The sequence below is a fragment of the Uloborus diversus genome, chromosome 3 (assembly GCF_026930045.1).
Source record: "Uloborus diversus isolate 005 chromosome 3, Udiv.v.3.1, whole genome shotgun sequence".
NCBI lineage: Eukaryota > Metazoa > Arthropoda > Arachnida > Araneae > Uloboridae > Uloborus > Uloborus diversus.
Genome location: NC_072733.1, coordinates 172,334,730 through 172,352,660, shown reverse-complemented (window position 1 = coordinate 172,352,660; position 17,931 = coordinate 172,334,730). Strand labels below are relative to the sequence as shown.

General features: G+C 33.3%; 1 protein-coding gene across 1 annotated transcript in view; it reads left to right on the top strand.

The window, feature by feature from the left end:
• Positions 1-17,931, top strand: part of LOC129219289 (dentin sialophosphoprotein-like) — a 181,085-nt gene that overhangs the window by 123,747 nt on the left and 39,407 nt on the right. The window contains 3 exon segments of the mRNA XM_054853626.1: positions 4,905-5,106; positions 10,296-10,474; positions 10,603-12,486. Coding sequence (XP_054709601.1) covers positions 4,905-5,106; positions 10,296-10,474; positions 10,603-12,486 — 2,265 coding nt within the window.

Below are 17,931 nucleotides of genomic sequence, written 5' to 3'. Positions count from 1 at the left end.
TGCAATTAATTGCACCAAGCCCTCCAAAAACAACTTTAGAATGTTCCGGCGGAAGAAATGGATAATAAACTGTTGTTTTGAAGGTTGGATTTCTACAAAACATTCTCAAATCGATCATTAACTTCATTCTTTTTCCTTCTAAAAAGTTACTCTGCATATTTGATTTGGAAATGAAAAAACATCAGTGGGAACAGGGGCACCCCAAACTAAAGTTCATGAATACAGGAAGATTCTTAATTTGCCGAATGAAATTCCAATCACACTTGGCAGACATAAATGACATAAAATGAGAAGGAACATTAGGCATCATCGAGGAATAGTTTCAGGAATTAAAAAAAAAGCGTTAAAGTGTATCAATGTTACAATTTTGTCTCCAAAATTGCTGAATATCAGCAAAATTTGGCAAAAAAGTACATTTTTGGGAGATCACAATGATATCCTGTGGCCTCTTGTTGGGGCGCCCTGAGTACAGGCTTGACACGAAGCATAGAGGTAAAATGTTGACCTTGTCAATGAAATTTAAGAAATGATTTTTATGAGTAATAAGAAAGTAAGGGAATGTGTGGGGCAAAGTGAATTAGTGAAATATTTACTCTGCTTTTGCGGCGCCTTTGCCATGCTTTAACTCTGATACGATCGGTTTTGTATGTGTTTTCGTTTGTGATATTCACTGGCATTTCAAGCAATCTGGGCTTATATGTGGGGGGGGGGGGCAAAAAAAAAAATGTTAAGGCTGGTTTTGAGAGAATTGAAGCAGATAAGTGGAAATTGATGCAAGTCTAACAACTTAACTCACATTTTTTTAAAGATTTTGAAGAATTTTGCATGCAACTAGGGGGTTTTGCCCTCTGCTCGCTGTCGCTCAAAACCCCCCTAAGATTGCCTCGCAATAACTTAATAAAAATACTTATAACAAAAGTTTTTTAGAGAAACGCTTCAAAGAGCACCCCTCCCCCTGGATCCAAACTAACTTATAATAAATTTCCCAGCTTAAGGGCCTCCTGAACATAGCAAAACCGCCGTTTTCTATGTTTGAAAAGTCGCTTTCAAATTCGTGATCTCTAGTAATATATTTTGCTCTTTGTCTCGGAGCTTGAATTGAGTTCAGCTTAGGACTTTTCACTTAAATGCAAACCCTTATATCTGCTGTTCTAATTAATTGACTTTCACAATTTCTTCGACCTTACTTTTTTTAATATATGGAGATAACTTTCCCCGAAGAAACATTGAATCAGACTTAAATTATTTACCCCGAAGTATTTTGAGGTATCACAAACACTTGGTAATAATTTTGTAAACAAGTGTGGCTTGTTTAAGTAAAACAATTTACTAATATCTAAACAATGAAATATAATCTAAAAGTTTTTGCTTGTGCTAAATAGTATTTTGCAGTCAGATATACAAAGCAATACAAATAATTATGTTCTGAAAATTTTGACATTACTACTTTTTTTTTTGTCAAACTACCCCCCCCCCTCCAAACAAATCGCCACCCGCGGTCCACAACCTGCCACTGATTTTCGACTGATTGAATGTCGTGGCGGATCCAGAGGATCCTGTGGGGGGGGGGGGGCGAACGAGTAATACATTACGGGGGGAGGGGAGAGAAGAGGTGACTAATGAAAATAAATTTTTCTAAAATTTTAAAAACTAAACATGATGTTTTTTTTTTTCGAATAATGTGTATCATTCAAAGAGTTTGAATGAAAGTTACAAGTGTTTCGAGTACCACACATACAACATAAAAAAAAACTGAAAAAAAGAAAGCGAAGAATTTCTACTAATATTTTGGATTCATTATCCAAATTTAACCCTTCAACTTTTGATTTGTTCGAGGACTCGTGAAGTATTTTCAGTAGCCATTTAGGTCCTCTGTTGTAATTTTTACCTTATACAAATAAGATTGCAGCATCAAGATGGCATCTCTTTTTACCAATTTTCGTACTGAGCATAGTGAAATACAAAATTGCTTTTGTAAATCAAATTTCAAGATAGTTATGGATTTGCTTGTTGATTAAGTTGTTTAAAATTCAGGCGTAAGTATGAGGATTTTTTTCAGGTTCTTCTCCGAAAATTTTTGTTAGGAACGCATTTTTAGACCCTTTGGCTGTTAATAAGAGAAAGGGAGGCTTTGGAGGCGAGTTCATTATCATTAGTCTCCCGTACCCTTCTCCCACCTTTCCTTATTTTCTGGTTTGTTGGAGCTACCTTGGGTAGACTTTCCGATCAGAGTTGATTTATGTTGCCAAAGTGAAAATCTTATGTCCCAAGCGATTTTATTGCTGCAATAAAAATGTTTACGATTGGCAAAAAACTAAAGGCGGGGAGCCCCAAATGCTTTTACCCTTAACATTATCCAACATTGTCTAAAATTGCGTTTTTGGAACTTCAAGTTCGAACTATTGGCGAAGGAGAGTTTCTGATCTCCATCCCTTCGATAATGCATTCAAAAAGCGCATAAACGATCGACGGACTACAATTTCGTTTTTAAAGCTTCACCCCCTTTCTCTCTAATATTTTTGAAGGTCGCCCAATATTGTAATTTTGGGACTATCAGTTTGAAAAAATTGAGTTAAGAGAGTCCCTGAACCCCTCCTTTCCCTGAAATTTACCAAAATGGCCTACCATTGCGTTATTTGAACTTCAATTTAAAAGAAATTGTGGGGGAGATCCCCCAGGCCCCCTGTTATTGGCGATTTTTAAGTTTTTGGATTTACAATCTCAAAACACTTAAATATAACAATTTAAACTAAGTTCTTGTTGTTAGAAAAAATCAAAAACTTAAAATTCAAATCAAGCGTAAAGTCCAAAACTGGCATAGTTAAAATCTACAATATTTATACACAAATTTTTCCTTAAGCACGCATGCTTTGGGGGGGGGGGGGGCTGAAAATATTTTCTGTCTTGAACACATCACCAAACTTGCACCCATGTTTGGAGGTCTCTCCCTGGAAGTTTTTTGAAATCTAAGGGTATATTTTCGAAAACACAACTCGTCTGGTCAGCTAATTCTATATAAGCTACCAGTTTGTTTCACACTCTTGGCTTCTTTAAGAGGTTTTCCATCTCCAGCTCAGTCACTTTCCTATGCCGGGCTGATGAGTGCTAATAAGCACGAAACTGCAGTCCTCGGCTGGAAATGACTGGGCTGGCGGTGTATTTCACGTATTTCTGCTTTAGCCCTGGCTAATGGGCGGTAATTTACTGAATACAATTGTTTGCTACCTTTAGTGGCTTGAAAAAAGAGGATGAGATTCAAGAACTCTCCCCGGTCGCTTTTTGATTTTAGATAGCTTTAGTAACGCTAAAAACCAGGGGGTTCGGGGGCTTTCCTCCGGAGAAAATTTTGGAATTGAATTCTTAAAAACGCAATTGTAGGCCATCTTTGATGACTTACAACAAGACATGGGGTTCAGAATTCCCCCCCCCCGAAATGCTTCGATGTTGAAGTTCCAAAAGTGCAGTTAGATGATCTTTGACTGATGTTGAAAGATGAGGAAAAAAGGGAAATGGGCCTGAAATTTTCAGCAAGTCCTGAAAATGCAGTTTTGAGCAATCTTTTATGACCTAGGGGAAGGAACAGGGATCGTAACTATCTATATGGGATATTGTTCAAAATTGGAGCCTTGAAATGAGATGGTTGGCCAGTTTTGGTAGAAAGTGAAAGGATGAGTCCAGGAACTATTCCTCAACTTTTCAGAATTGAAGCTTCAAAAATGCAATGTTAGTGGATCTTCATTGATGTTAAGGGAAGGGCTCGGGATCAGGGGCTCTTCCTCAGAATTGAAGTTTTAAAAATGAAATTGAAGACTCTAATGGCATTTTCAATAGAAATGTTGATTCCAGCAATTTTTTTCGAAATTGTAGCTCCAAAAATTCAAAATTTTTAACAATCTTTGATGACATTGAGGAGAGGGGTCCAGGGACTCTCTCCTGGAAACTTTTTGGATTTAAAGTCGTAAAATACAGTTGTAGGCGATTTTTTGTGATGTTTTGGGGAGGGGGACAGAGAGTTTGGTAGCCTTCTTCTAGAAATTTTTCAAATTTACAAACTTTTTGGGGGCTAACGCCAATCGCCCTTGGATCGGCCACTTATGAATGTCTACGAGGAACTACACACAGAAAGATCAAGAAAACGTCACTCATACCTGCCACTAATGTCCCGTACATATTTACCTACATTAACTACCACATAAGTGTCCAGCTTTATTATCTCTTTCTGTTTAATCTGCCCCTTGCCGCACTCAGTCGCCAAGAACCATTTTTTTTCGAACATGTCCACAAGTATTGAACTTGATCTTATCGACTACCCCACATTTTTATTTTGACATTCCCATATTCAGCTATGAAAACATTCAATCCCCCTTTTTTGTTATGGGGGAGGGGGTAGGCTTAACCTGCCATTGGCATTGTATGCAGCAGCAAACAAGTTTGTATCATAATGCTATAACATTGTGTTCTTTTGCTTAGTTCTGCTAAGATGCTGAAAGCAATCTTAAGCTTGTAGCGAAGAAAATTCTAATTTGCGAATTTAAGAGAGAACACAGATTCACGAGCCATCAATTTATTGATAATCATTTAGGAAATTCTGGTTAAAAAAAAAGAACAGTCAGTGACACACTACAGGAAAACCAATGACTGTTACTGTATGAAAGTACATGTTTTCATATATATTTTAAATGAAAACATGCATTTATGTAGGATTGGGGAAATTTCGTTAAAATTCCGCCCTTGACTTCCGCCAACTTTCGGCCCCTCACTAGGGTTGGCAGTTTAACAAGGTTTGACTATATTTGATAATCTTTTCATATTGTAATCATGTAATGTGTCTCAATATGCATGAACAAGCAAGTGTTTTATATGAGTATTTTTTAGATAAGTTTTACTTTTTGTTCAAACTTCAGGTCTCCAGCAAATAAAACCAGTGACTCTTCAGCTAATTTATCTGCAACTAGTAGCAATATGGATGTACCACTGCCAGCGGCAGCTTCAAATTCCTCCAGTTCTGAGAGCTGTGATAGTGATTCAGATGACAGTAGCTCAGAATCAAATGATTCTGATTCAAGTGCTTCAAGTGAACATTCAGATGCAGATACCCCATCTAAGGTACAATTTTTTTTTTACATAATTAGATTCAAATAAAGTAATGGCTTTATGGAGAATGTTTTCTCTATTTTCAATAATATGTATCCTATTATTGTTATAAAACTCGAGATATGAAAGTCAAAAAGTTATTATTACTTTTCCTTTCTAATTAGTTGTGAGTAAGGCATTAGAGGTTTCTAAGTCCAATAATTTGTTTTAAAATGTAAATAAAAAAATTTATTTAAAAAAATGCATGGTTCCTAAATTGAACCTCTCCTTCCAACCCCTCCCCAAAGTTAGTTTATGGATAAGTTTGATTTGGTACTTTTTTTATGCTTTGATCCTTTTTCGATCTTCTTTTGACTGAATTAAAAATCAATCTTAAAAGCCCTTTCCCCTCACAGTGATTGGCAATCAATTTTTGCATTGCAGAAGTGTGATAATCAATCTTTCTCCACATACCAAATGGATGTCTAATTTGAAATCAAACTTACTTTACTCTAATCTAGACTCCTAAAGAAGTATAAATGAATCCTATTTTCCCCTTCTTGGAGGAAGAAAGGAATGGGACAAAGGGATTTCCTTGGGGGTTTTCCATTTTAAATAAACATCTAGTTGATAAAGATGTATTCCCGCAAAAAAATTTAAATACTCAGTCCCAAAACAAATTTTTTTCCTATACTTAATTTTAATAATGAATGCTAGGCCTACAGTGAGTGATGCTCTTAAATTATTTAAAAGTGAAAGATCCAGAATAAAACAAGTGTAACTTGCAATAGTTATAACAACTGGTGCAAGAAGGAAGAAAATTTGAAATGGGGCAAAAAGAAGTCTGTCATGGAACAAAAGCAGCTGAAGAAAATATTTTAAAAACCTCACTTTTTTATTATTTAGTTTCAAAAGTTTGTGGACTCAACTAAAAGCTGTATTAAAAAAAATATAATTTGAATTCTGAAATTTTGAATTCAAATTACGTTTTTCGCAATCACGAGTAGCGACAGGGTCCTACTCATTGGGGGCTATTGTTTCTAGAAGCAGCTCCTGTCCCCCCCAAGCCTACCCCTCCTCCTGGGGGGTTGGGTACGTGTGTATAGTTGTGTGTGCAGGCGTGTGTGTATGTGTAGGCACGCGTGCATGCATGTGTTGACTTGTGTGTGTGCATAGACCTGTGTGGATGCACGTAGGCGTGTGTGTATGTGTGTAAAGACTTGTGTGTATGTGTATGTGTATGTGTGTAGGACATGGACGGCATCGACCAGGAGAAACGGATTCCAGGAGGCAGTGCTCGGAGCCGTGCCTACAGAGGCCGGTGGGCGGTGGTGCTGGTGTCCCTGATCCAAGCTGAAAAAGGAACCAAACATCAAGGACGGTAGAATGAAAGCAATAAGCAATCGTAATTACTCAAAAAAAAAAAAAAAAAAAAATCATCCAAACCAAGTTACTAGGGTAGACCGACCAGTGAATGAACAGTTAAGCACAATTTCATTTTTTAAAAATCCTAGTAATTTTAAATTCTATACTATACAGATTGTGATAGTTAAAACATTTTAATTGATCTATGTAAAAATCTCTAAAAAATCGCGCGAACTTAAATGGTACCACTTCCGACATTTTTAGGTGTTTAAAGAAAAAATGGCACAACGACCCAGTGAATGAACACCTCAAACCAGTAAATGAACACAAATTTGTCCAGTGAATGAACATGATAAATTTTGATTCAAAAAGAAACTAAGTTTCTTTGAGATCTATCTTTATCTATTTATGTAACTAACTATATATCTATATTTATCTTTTTATATCTATCCATCTATCAATATACCTTTCTATCTATTTTTCTATCTACACATCTATCGGTCTATCTCTATGTCTATTTACCTATTTATCGATGTACTTATCTATGTTTCTATCTATCTACTTATCTGTTTCTAGCTATCTATATATTAATCTATCTGTCTATATATATATATGTACTTATCTATGTACTTATCTATATTTCTATCTACTTATCTATCTATATATATATACTTATCTATCAATCTATCTACTTATCTATCCACTTATATTTATCTATCCACTTATCTATATATATATATATATATATATATATATATATATATATATATATATATATATATATATATATACACTTATTTATTTATCTACTTCTCTATCTATCTGTCTATCTACCTATTTATCTGTCTGTACATCTAAATATCTACAAATCTATTATCCTAATTAATCTATTTATTTATCTATCTATCTATCTACCTACCTACCTATCTATCTATCTCCCTATCTATCTATCTCCTTATCAATATATCTACCTATCTATATCTATCGGTCTATCTACCTGTCTATATATCTACTATCTATCTCTATATCAGTCTCTCTACCTAGCTATCTATCTCTATATTAGTCTCTCTATCTACCTATCTATCTATTAACCACTATCTATATTTATCTATCAATAAATCTATTGATATATCTATCTACCTACCTAGTCTATCTTTATATTTATCTACCTATATATCTATTTACCTCTTATTTTTTATATATCTATCTCTATATCTTCCTCTATCTATTTATCTACCTATCTATATACAAACATACACACATATCTACCTATCTATTCTCTCTCTTTGTATACAAAGTTACAAGTCAGTAAGACAAAGTTACTGATCTGGGGGTCCTAATAAGTCAGGATTTAAAGTTTAGCCAACAGTGCAGCATTGCTAGCAACAAAGCCAATAAGATGCTTGGGTTTATCAATAGATCTATTTCAAATAAATCTAAAGAAGTTCTTCTGCCCTTATATAGAAGTTTGGTAAGACCCCATTTGGAGTATGCTGTTCAGTTTTGGTCTCCTTATCTTAAGAAAGACATTAATGTATTGGAAAGGGTTCAAAGGCGGGCTACAAGGCTAATAAGTGGACTTTCCCACTTAGATTATGATTCCAGGCTTAGAAGGCTAAAAATGTACAGTCTTGAGCAAAGAAGAGACCGAGGGGACATGATTCAGCTGTTTAAATTTATTAAAACGAAAGATGTTACGGGGCTAAAGTTTAGCACTGAAAACAGGACAAGGGGTCATTGTTTTAAGCTATTTAAATCTCAGGCTAACATGGATATTAGGAAAAATTATTATTTTAGCAGGGTAGTGGAACCTTGGAACAGCTTACCGGAAGAGGTGGTAATGAGCAAAGGAGTAGACAGTTTTAAGAGGGCCATTGATCTTCACTGGGGATTGTAAATTGACTAGGACCAGTCTAGCTGGGCCCAGAGCCTGTTGCTGGTCGTCACTTTTGTATTTGTATTTGTATATATATTTCTATTCCTCTATCTCTATCTACCTGTCTATCTATCAAGAGAGATAAAAATATAGAAAGGTAGATGTAGGTAGGTAGGTTAATACACAGATAGAGATGTAGATAGATGAAAGATAAAACTCGGTAAAAAGTGCATTGTTTGCAAAAACAAAAATAAAGAAATTATAAAGTATATAATGAAATACATAATAAATAAGCATATAAAACTATCTGCATTACAAAAAAAGTACAAAAGGGAAAATATCTCAAAGAAACTTCAAATTTCTTTTTAAATCAAGATAAATTTTGCCATTGTTCATTCACTGGGTTTTCGCAATTTTTTCGCACCCAGTGACTGAACACCCCTCTACCTGAAAATCTACGCATTCTGCATTGACTGAAACAATTTAAATCCATAGCCTAAATATGTTTACTTAATTTTTCTTTTGTAGAGTTAAAAAATAAAATTTATCGATAAAAATAACATGTATCAAAATAATTGCTAGCACGAAACCAGCCTTATTATTTTGAAAGAGAGAAAGAACGATTCACAACAGTAAAAATTTCAAATTTTTTCCAGGAAAAAAATATGTATCCAAAGTAACCAATGAGGTGTCAAATAGCTTAGAATATCAATAAACAACGCTTTTGTAGTGAATTTATTCAGAAAAAAAATTTGGAAGCGTTAAAAAAAAAAAAAAAAGAATCGCTGTTCATTCACTGGGTAGTGTTCATTCACTGGTCGGTCTACCCTAGTAAATTTTTAGAAGAAACTAATGAGAGACTAAAGACAAAAAATGTCACAGCTTTTGTTTACTTGAATTATGAGCACATAATGTTTATTGTAAGTCCCACATGATGGCAGTAAATAGCTTTTGAGAAAAGAGAATCCACTATAAGATGCTAAAAATCAACTGTAAAAAAAAAAGAAAAAAAGTAAGATAGGAATAAAACAGGGAGGAATAATGTGTAAAATGATTTTTCGTGTGAAAAGAGTAACAAGAAAACTCCAAAAGGGATGACTTGTACCCCATCTGCCAACAGCAACATGACATTTCTCCAGAGACCAGGGTGGATCTAGACCCAAATTGAGTTTGTTTTGCAGCATCCTTCCCAAAAATTCAATATCACAAAAGTATCCTCTTCACAAAATTTTTACATCTTACAATTAGGCCTTTTACAATATTTCTTCTGTCATTGGTAACTTTGTAGCTCCGTCAACTTACTTAAAAACAAAACATTAATAAGTTTAAAACACCTCCAATTTTCAAGTCATTTCCAGTGTAGTCTTATGAGCCAAAAGGATTTCAGATGGGACCCAGCAAAGTAAAATCAATAAGCAATCTTGATTGCTCAAAGGAAAAAAAAAACGAAGCAAAGAAATGCTTTTTTTAAAAAATAAATTTCCGTATTAATTGCATATTTTTATATTTGTAGGATACATTTCCATGTTATTTCTTTTTGCTAGCGATCATCACACAATTCTTGTTGCAATTTAGTTTATAGGACACATTTACATGTAATTGAATACATTTTGCAAGATTGGGGGGGGGGGGTGCCAATAGGTTTGTGGGCACTTGGAACAGCTTACCAGAAGAGGCTGTAATGAGTAAGGGAGTAGAAAGCTTTAAAATGTATTATTTCCATTATAATACATTTTCTTCAAACGTTTTCTTAGAATTAATTGTGTTATATGATTTTAATGAATTATTATTTCAGTTAATTTTTTTCCCCTTCCTCAATAAGATTCATATTTGCCAGTTAATTACTTCCAATTAAGCTCTTCCCCCAAGAGAAAAAAACACATGTTTTAATTTAATAAAAAATATATGAATGTGCAATAATCAACACTTATATAACATCTGAATCATATTTGTAAATAATATGAATCTTTATAAATTTTAGATGTGGGGACTGTCTAATTTCTTTGATGAAACAAGAAGAAATCATTCCCCAGCATTTTTACCATTAGATACTAGTACAAATAGCAGCACAGCTGTAAAAGAAGAACCAATACTGGCACCTGTTGATGAAAGAGAATCCTTTACTCTGGATGATAACTCGATGAATGGAATTCTTCGAGGGTAATAGGCTTAATTTTTTTTAGTAGTTTTGCATTGTCATTTTTTAATTAATATCAAAAGTATCTTTATTTATATATCATTTGTTTAAGGCATATCCTTATTTTAACATTTCTTGTATATCTTTTTAGCCCTGTCGCAGATCCAATTACTGGTTTCTTAGAGCTTGATACACCTGTGATTAGAAATGAAATATTAAGTCCCATACCATCACCTATGCACCCAGTTGCCCCTTCTGCACCTCCTGTTCGTGGGCCAAGAACTCCCCCCTCTCCATCATATCCTGTTAAAGAAGATGTGACAGAGACTAGCGAAAATCAAAACCCCACTGAAAGTAAAAAAGAAGAATCTTCAATATCTGTAGAATTATCTCCATTTGTTTCCCCGTTGCCACCACCACCATTGCAATCTTCTCAACCTAGCAAACATTTTGATGCCCAGGAAAATAGATCTGATTCAGTAGATGAAAAATGTAAACCACAGAATGAAAAAAGTAAAAATCAAATACGTACAAGTAAGCCTAAGTTGGATTCATGTAGTTCTAAAGTCTCGTCTTCTCACATGGTGCATTCTTTTGATCAAAACGAAAGTGAACCCAGTGCCTCTAAAGAGTTGCAAGATGCCTCTAAGGATGAAGTGAAAAATGATGCAGTTATGACTGTATCAAGCTCTGTGCCTTCTGAAAAATCAGACTCTGCCCATGAAAATTATACCATTAAAACCAGGCAAAAACATTCTACACCCAATGTAAATACCAAGAAAAACAAATCTGTCATTTCTGATAATAGTGAAAATGGTCAGAAAGTTAGCATTTCAAGTGTAAAAACTTCAACCAATAAACCTAAACATCCTACAAGATCATGTCGTGTGCCTGGTGAAACAAAACAAAATACAAAATCTACTCCACCTGTAAGTTCCGCAAAACAAGAGCCAAAGGAGGAGCCTAAAAGGCGTTCAAAGCCGGATGTAAAAACAAAGCAGGATGTTGAAAATTCTTCTAAAATCAAAGAAACAGCAAAAAGTGCCAATTTAGTCGAGACTGCAGCGAAAAATACATCCAAAGTTAAAAAAGCTCCAAAAAGCTCACCCAAACAGCCAGTAGAGTTAAAGAAATCTGAGATTAAGCGAAAGAAGAAAAAATTTGCTATAGAAAACTTTTTACAAAGTACTTCTCCTGAAAAATCGCCTATTTATGATGCTAAAAAAGACTCACTTGATATTAGAAGTCCTCCAGAATTCCAAGGTCTTTCTTCTAAAAGTCCGAGTAGACCCGCTGAAGGTTCTGAGAAAGGTAAAGAAAAGCTTCGTCGTTCTGTACGATGTAGTGAAAGAGCTTCCAATACCTCTCAATCAGAATCCTCTGGGCAGAACTCGGGAAATAAAAAAAGAAATTCCAAAAAACCTACAAAATCAAAATCTACCATCGAAAATCTTCCTATTCATTTGGAGCCTCCACCTCAGTTGTTGTCTCCCATTCCACAAGATTCATTATTTCCTACCATCACATCAGAATGTGCCATTCCATTTAAGATCATGGTTTGCATTCCTTTAGATAAAATCACCAGACTTCCTTTGGCAGCACAAGTTTCCAATGTTGAAAACAAACAAGTTTCTAAACCTCGTACATCTGTTCCACAAAATGTTGATGAGGATTCAAAGTCTCAATCAAAAGATATGCTTGAAAAAGCAACAAAAAGTGTCAATAAGCGTACTCAACCAAAAGACTTTAAAGATAAACCTAGGACAGCTCTTCCATCTAAAAATAACAAAAATAATAAAATTGTTTCGTCAAAAACAGAGAAAAGTTCTAAGTCGAGTGATTCAATGCCATTACCTAAAGTGAAACCCACTTCCAGTGTAAATGTTAAAAGTAGTATAAAAAGTTCATCAGATAATGTTCTTTGTGATAATGTTGATAAACTTCCTAAAAAAAGAAAAACTGAAGAAAAAGAAAAGCAACTGTCAAAGAAGCCAAAAGTTTCTTCGCGAACATTGGAGGAGAAAAGAACAAAAGAGTAAGTTTTAATGATTCTTTCAGTTATGGAAAATTATTGATGAAAATAAGTATTATTTGTATATTCTGGTAAAACTCTGATATGTTATGTATTTGATGTTTGCGCTTTTTTACTCTTTTTTATAGTTTTTACTGGTCTAGGGCTAGTATGTATTTTATTTACATAATAATGGAAAAATAATGCTTTTTATTATTTATTGTGCGAATTTCATGAGTAGAAAAACTAATTCTGTTGGTTTATCTTCCAAAAATTTGATGTCTTTGAGATTATTCAAAAATTTGAAATAATGATTAGTAAGTGCCTGATAACAAGATATATCATTTCCTCGTAAAGTGTTATCATCCAAAATGTAGGTTGTTTGCCATATTGTAAGTCGAATTATCAATTTTAGTTGAAAATTTCCTCAGTTCAAGGCAGAATTATTGTTATAGCAGATTAGAAATAAATTGGGAATTATCTAAACAAGCATTTATAACCTTAAAAAAGTTTTTTTTCCTTTCTTTCAAATATTTTACTTCATATATATTTTACATCAAAAAATCGATGCACCTTAGAATCGGTTGTCGGAATGGAACACAATTTTACTTACTTTTTGGTTTCTTTCTGGGTGCATCAATTTTTTAAATAGAGTGTATGTTGTGCCTTTTAAGGGGAGATTTAAAAAATATTAGGAATGGAGAATACAAATTTGAAAAGAAGCTACAACTGTGTAGAAGAATATTATTAGTATGTTTTTGATCTCCATGCATGCAATGAACAATTTTACTAATAATAACGTGTTCAAAGTGTTATTTAAGTTATACAGGTGATGCTACAAGCTATGGCAATTTGATGAAATAATTGAGATAAACTACTGGGGGCATATTTTTTTTTTCTTTTCAAAACTAGGTAATTTCCAGAAATTAATGACAATTTTAACAAAACATGAAGTACTTTTATGTGAATTTAATCATAAAAATTCTTTATGCTTGTATATAATATTGATTCATAAAAGTGAACACTATCCCTTGAACAGTTTATACTTTTTATAAAATTTTTGTTTTCCAATTTTCTAAAGTTATATCAAGAGAAATAAACTAGTTTTCTCTAGTGGAAGAATGCTCTGTACTAATTTCATGATTATCAACATTGGTTTTGCTAAATCCATTAAATGGAAGTAGTTTTATTTAATATCATGTTATCCTAACAAAATTAGCTGTTAAATAATCTGATTTTATTTCCTTTTGTTCCAAATACATTTTTCGTCTTTTAAGTCTAATTTAATTTTAAAAATCTATTTATCTTTCTATAAGCTTTATTTGAACCTTGTTCATCCAATTTAATATCCCTAACCCTTCATGACTCAAATATGTACTTTGTTTGAAAAAAGTAATTTGAAACACTTTTATTGCATTTCTTTATGCATGGGAAAATTTCATACTAAATTTTATGAAAATATGTAGATTGTTTGTAATCATTTATTTATCATTTAAATTACATTTTATTTTTATTAATTACTAGCGGCCTTTGGCGACCAGCTGGTCCGCCTTTTTACGCCAGGGTTGCAGCCTTCGGCGGCTGCTTAGACAATTTAGCGACGGTATTAATCAATGTTTTTCTCTATATATCAATATTATCATTTGCCTTTTTACGCCAATGTTGCCGCCTTCGGCGGCTGCTTAAATAAGTTTCGTGGCGGTATCAATCAATCTATATCTATATCATTATTAATTTAAATAAAGTATTTTCTAGATCTATCTACAGTTCCGTCGTTTGGAATATTTTTAAAGGAGGGGGAGGGGAGACACAAACGGCTTGCTCTTCATGCAAATTTTGTCGAAAAATAACAAAAAAAAAACCACTTCCACTTTTACTTGAAAGATTTGTTTTTTCAAAGTCATAGTGTGTGTGGGGGGGGGGCATTGACACCCCGTTGAAGTTCCTTAAATGACGGGCATGTCACTTTCTTGCTGTCCATCTACTATATCGATCTCTGCATTTGTCTATCTATCTATACGATCTATGCGTATCTACCTCTGACAGTAATTAACAATCTTTTTTTATTTATATACAAGCAGCTGCCTACGGCGGCCGTTTGGCTTACTTGTCATTCACAATTTTACGCCAAGAAGTCGTAAAATAACAAAAATCGCTTCCATTTTTATGTGAAAGCATTATGTTTTCAAATCGTAGTGGCGCCCCCCCTCCCCCGTTGTTGTTCTTTAAATAACGGGTCTGTCTATTTCTCACTGTACATCGACCTGTAGATTTATCTTTCTCTAGATCCATGCAAATTTACCTCTAATAGTAATTAACAACCTTTTTTTCAAAGAAAAAAAGTATTAATTCGAAAAAAAAAACATTTTTTGTACACTCAATGTATATTTATCTACCTATTCGATCAATCTCTAAATTTTCTCATCTATCTCTATTTATTTTGATCTAACCTCCAATCTTATTCCCTAACAAAAAGAAAATCATGCAAAAAAGCACGTTTACTTATTTATTAAAATAACACAAAAAATTGGTGTCTCTGTGGTACCCGGAGTTTGCCAAAGTATAAAAATCATTGTTTTTATTGAAATTCAAAAAAAAAAAAAAGTGACTGGGACCAAAACGATCCGATGTGGTCCGTCTGATTAACCGAAATAGAATGTTTAACAAAACATCCGAGGGGGGGAGGAGAGAAACAAATGAAATACCTGGAAAGAAAAAAAACCGAATGAATCCTTCGAAAGGAAGAAAATAAAAAAAGCAAGTTACATACTTCAGTTAGATCACGTGGGTGCGTTACGTCATATTCGAAGCGGTCAGCGACAGCTGATCTTCGGTGAAGCGATAGCTCATATCTTCGTTCTACCTTTAAAAAATTGTAAAAAAAAAACTTTTGAATATTTTTGAAAACTTTTTTTTCTGTAGAGGATGAAATGTTCTGGCTACTATGTAGAAAAATTGTAGAAAAGAGGCTATTATATTTTTCATGGGATGCGTTTAGAAAAAAATTAAACCCAGAAAAAAATGCAAAATGAAGGTTTTTTCAAATATTTAAAAAAATACAAAAACTGCTCTATCTTCAAAAATTTTTTGTTCATCATATTTAAAATTAAATTTCCGACACTATAGTACAAAAAATATTTGTCGGGCGCGATTAGTTCGGGGTCTGTGAGGTTAAAAGTACTAAAAAGTGCTAAAAATAACATAAAACATTAAATAACTTTTTTTCTAATTAAAATATCAAAAATCGAAGCCCGAGGAGCACAACTTCAGCAAAAACTACACCTGTATACCAAATTTCATCTTTCTAGGCCTTACCGTTTTCCCGGGATGCGCGCCACACACACACACGCACACAAACATCTTATTTTATTTTATTATAATTATAGATTGAAATTCCTGTTTTAAACATTAAAGCTAGGGCTTAATTCCAGATGGGAAATTTCTGCAAAATTTCCTTTCATTGATTAATCCTTTCCAGACCCATTCTTTTTTTTTGGGGGGGGGGGAGTCAGAAGTGACAGTTGTCTTCTCTCCCTCTTTGAGAAATTAATCTATTAGCATATATGTGGGCATGTTTTTTGTTGCCTTTTGATACAACATTCATTGATTATTGTAAAGCACTTGTTTTCACGAACCATAATTTTAATGAAATAAAGTGATTTTCTAAAAAAAAAATAATAATAAAAATATATTTTGCAAAGCTTATACTTTTGCAATTACCAAGGATTTGCAAAAAATAAGTGTTTTTATAGTATATATCCTCTGAGGAAAAATAAAAAATGCCAGGCCTTAACTTTTTGATTAGACTTTTATGTTCTGTAGGGCCATACAAGATTAAGATAAATGAGATATTGAAAATCATATTTCAAGGGAGCCAATAGAGCTCCTATTGTTAAAGAAGATCCAAATCTTTTAATCCAAAAACAAGTGTTTGCAGTTCTTTCCAATTTTTTTTTTTTTTGCTTCTAATATTCGTTTCTTCAGTACAAAGTTACTTTTTTTCTTGTGATGGTTGAAAAATCAAGGCATTAATAGAATAAGTAATGTGAATATCAATGCAGTATTTCTAAATGGTTTTAATTTAAAAAATTCTGATTTATAGGTTTTGCAAAAATTTGGATGTAAGTCTCTTTTTAAACTAAGCTCTCTTAAAGCATTGAACTTTTTACGGCACAGTTGCTTGGGACATTAAAAATCATCCATTGCGTTAGTTACTAAGACTTATAAACCAATCCATGAGACATATAAAAGTGCCAAGAATTTTTATTATGTACAGGGATTTTATATGGAATGCAGAAATCATAGATGTTTTGTATACACACTATTTATACTGCCGTGGGCTAGTAAAGTGAAATAACTGCAAATTTTTCATTTTTCATTATTTTGTATTTTTGTCATCTATTGCATGTCAGCTTTATTGTACAAGCTTGCTTATTTGTTTTCTGCGGAGAAAAAAAAGTCGGAAAAAATGTCTAACTCCAACATTTCCCTATTGTTAGTATTTGTTACATTACATATTCAGTTTAATTAAGTCTTGTCCTTCAATTTCATTAATAGTATCAATTTTACAATTGCTTAATAAAAATACCAGTAGATGGCGCCATGAGTGTGCTGGAAGGGGTATTGTTTTAATGTAAAAAGTGGTTTTCACAGGAAGTTATGTTCTGTAAAATTTTTCTTCTTCGTTTTAAAATTTTTTAAAGTTTCTTTAATGTCTCGGTACTCTTACTTTAGTTTTAATGATGCTTTTTAAGGCATAATACACTACTATAATACTGTGTGTATGCATGGGCGGATTTATGGGGGGTCAGAGGGGGGCAATGCCCCCCCAGTTTTTGAGGACTTTATGTAGTAACAACACATCTTCCAAAAATTAAAAAAAAAATCATTATTTTTTCGTTTTTGAATAGTTCAGAAGAGCATGGGTGAATTTATCGGGGGGGGGGGGGCAAAGGGGACAATGCTCCCCAGTTTCGGGAGGAGTTTATATAGTAACAACTTATCTTCCAAAATCTTATAACAAAAAAAATCATGATTTTTTTCTTTTTTGAATAGGAAATTAAAGTTTATTTTTTCTTTTAAACTTAAAATAGCGGTTTCTTACAAAGTTTGAACAATACTGTACAAGTGTATAATCTATTACTCAATTTCAGAAGCTGGAAAGTGCAAATTATTGATAGGTTCTAAAATCCCTGAAAAGAATGGGCGCAGTATAACCTACAAGGGCTCTTGAACCAAAAACACAATCTAACCAACCAAACCTTGAAAATAATTAGACAAGTTTTTGAAAGCAAAGTGTGCTTCAATTTTATTTCTTATCAAGTGTATAAATTAAGAATTGTTCAAATGGGTAGTATGTTACTCTCTTGATACCTATTCTCTAAATTTGTGCACCATTTCTTTTAAAGTATTAACTTGCATCACAAAGCACTTTTAAAGCATAAAACTTAAAAAAAAAAAAAATATTTG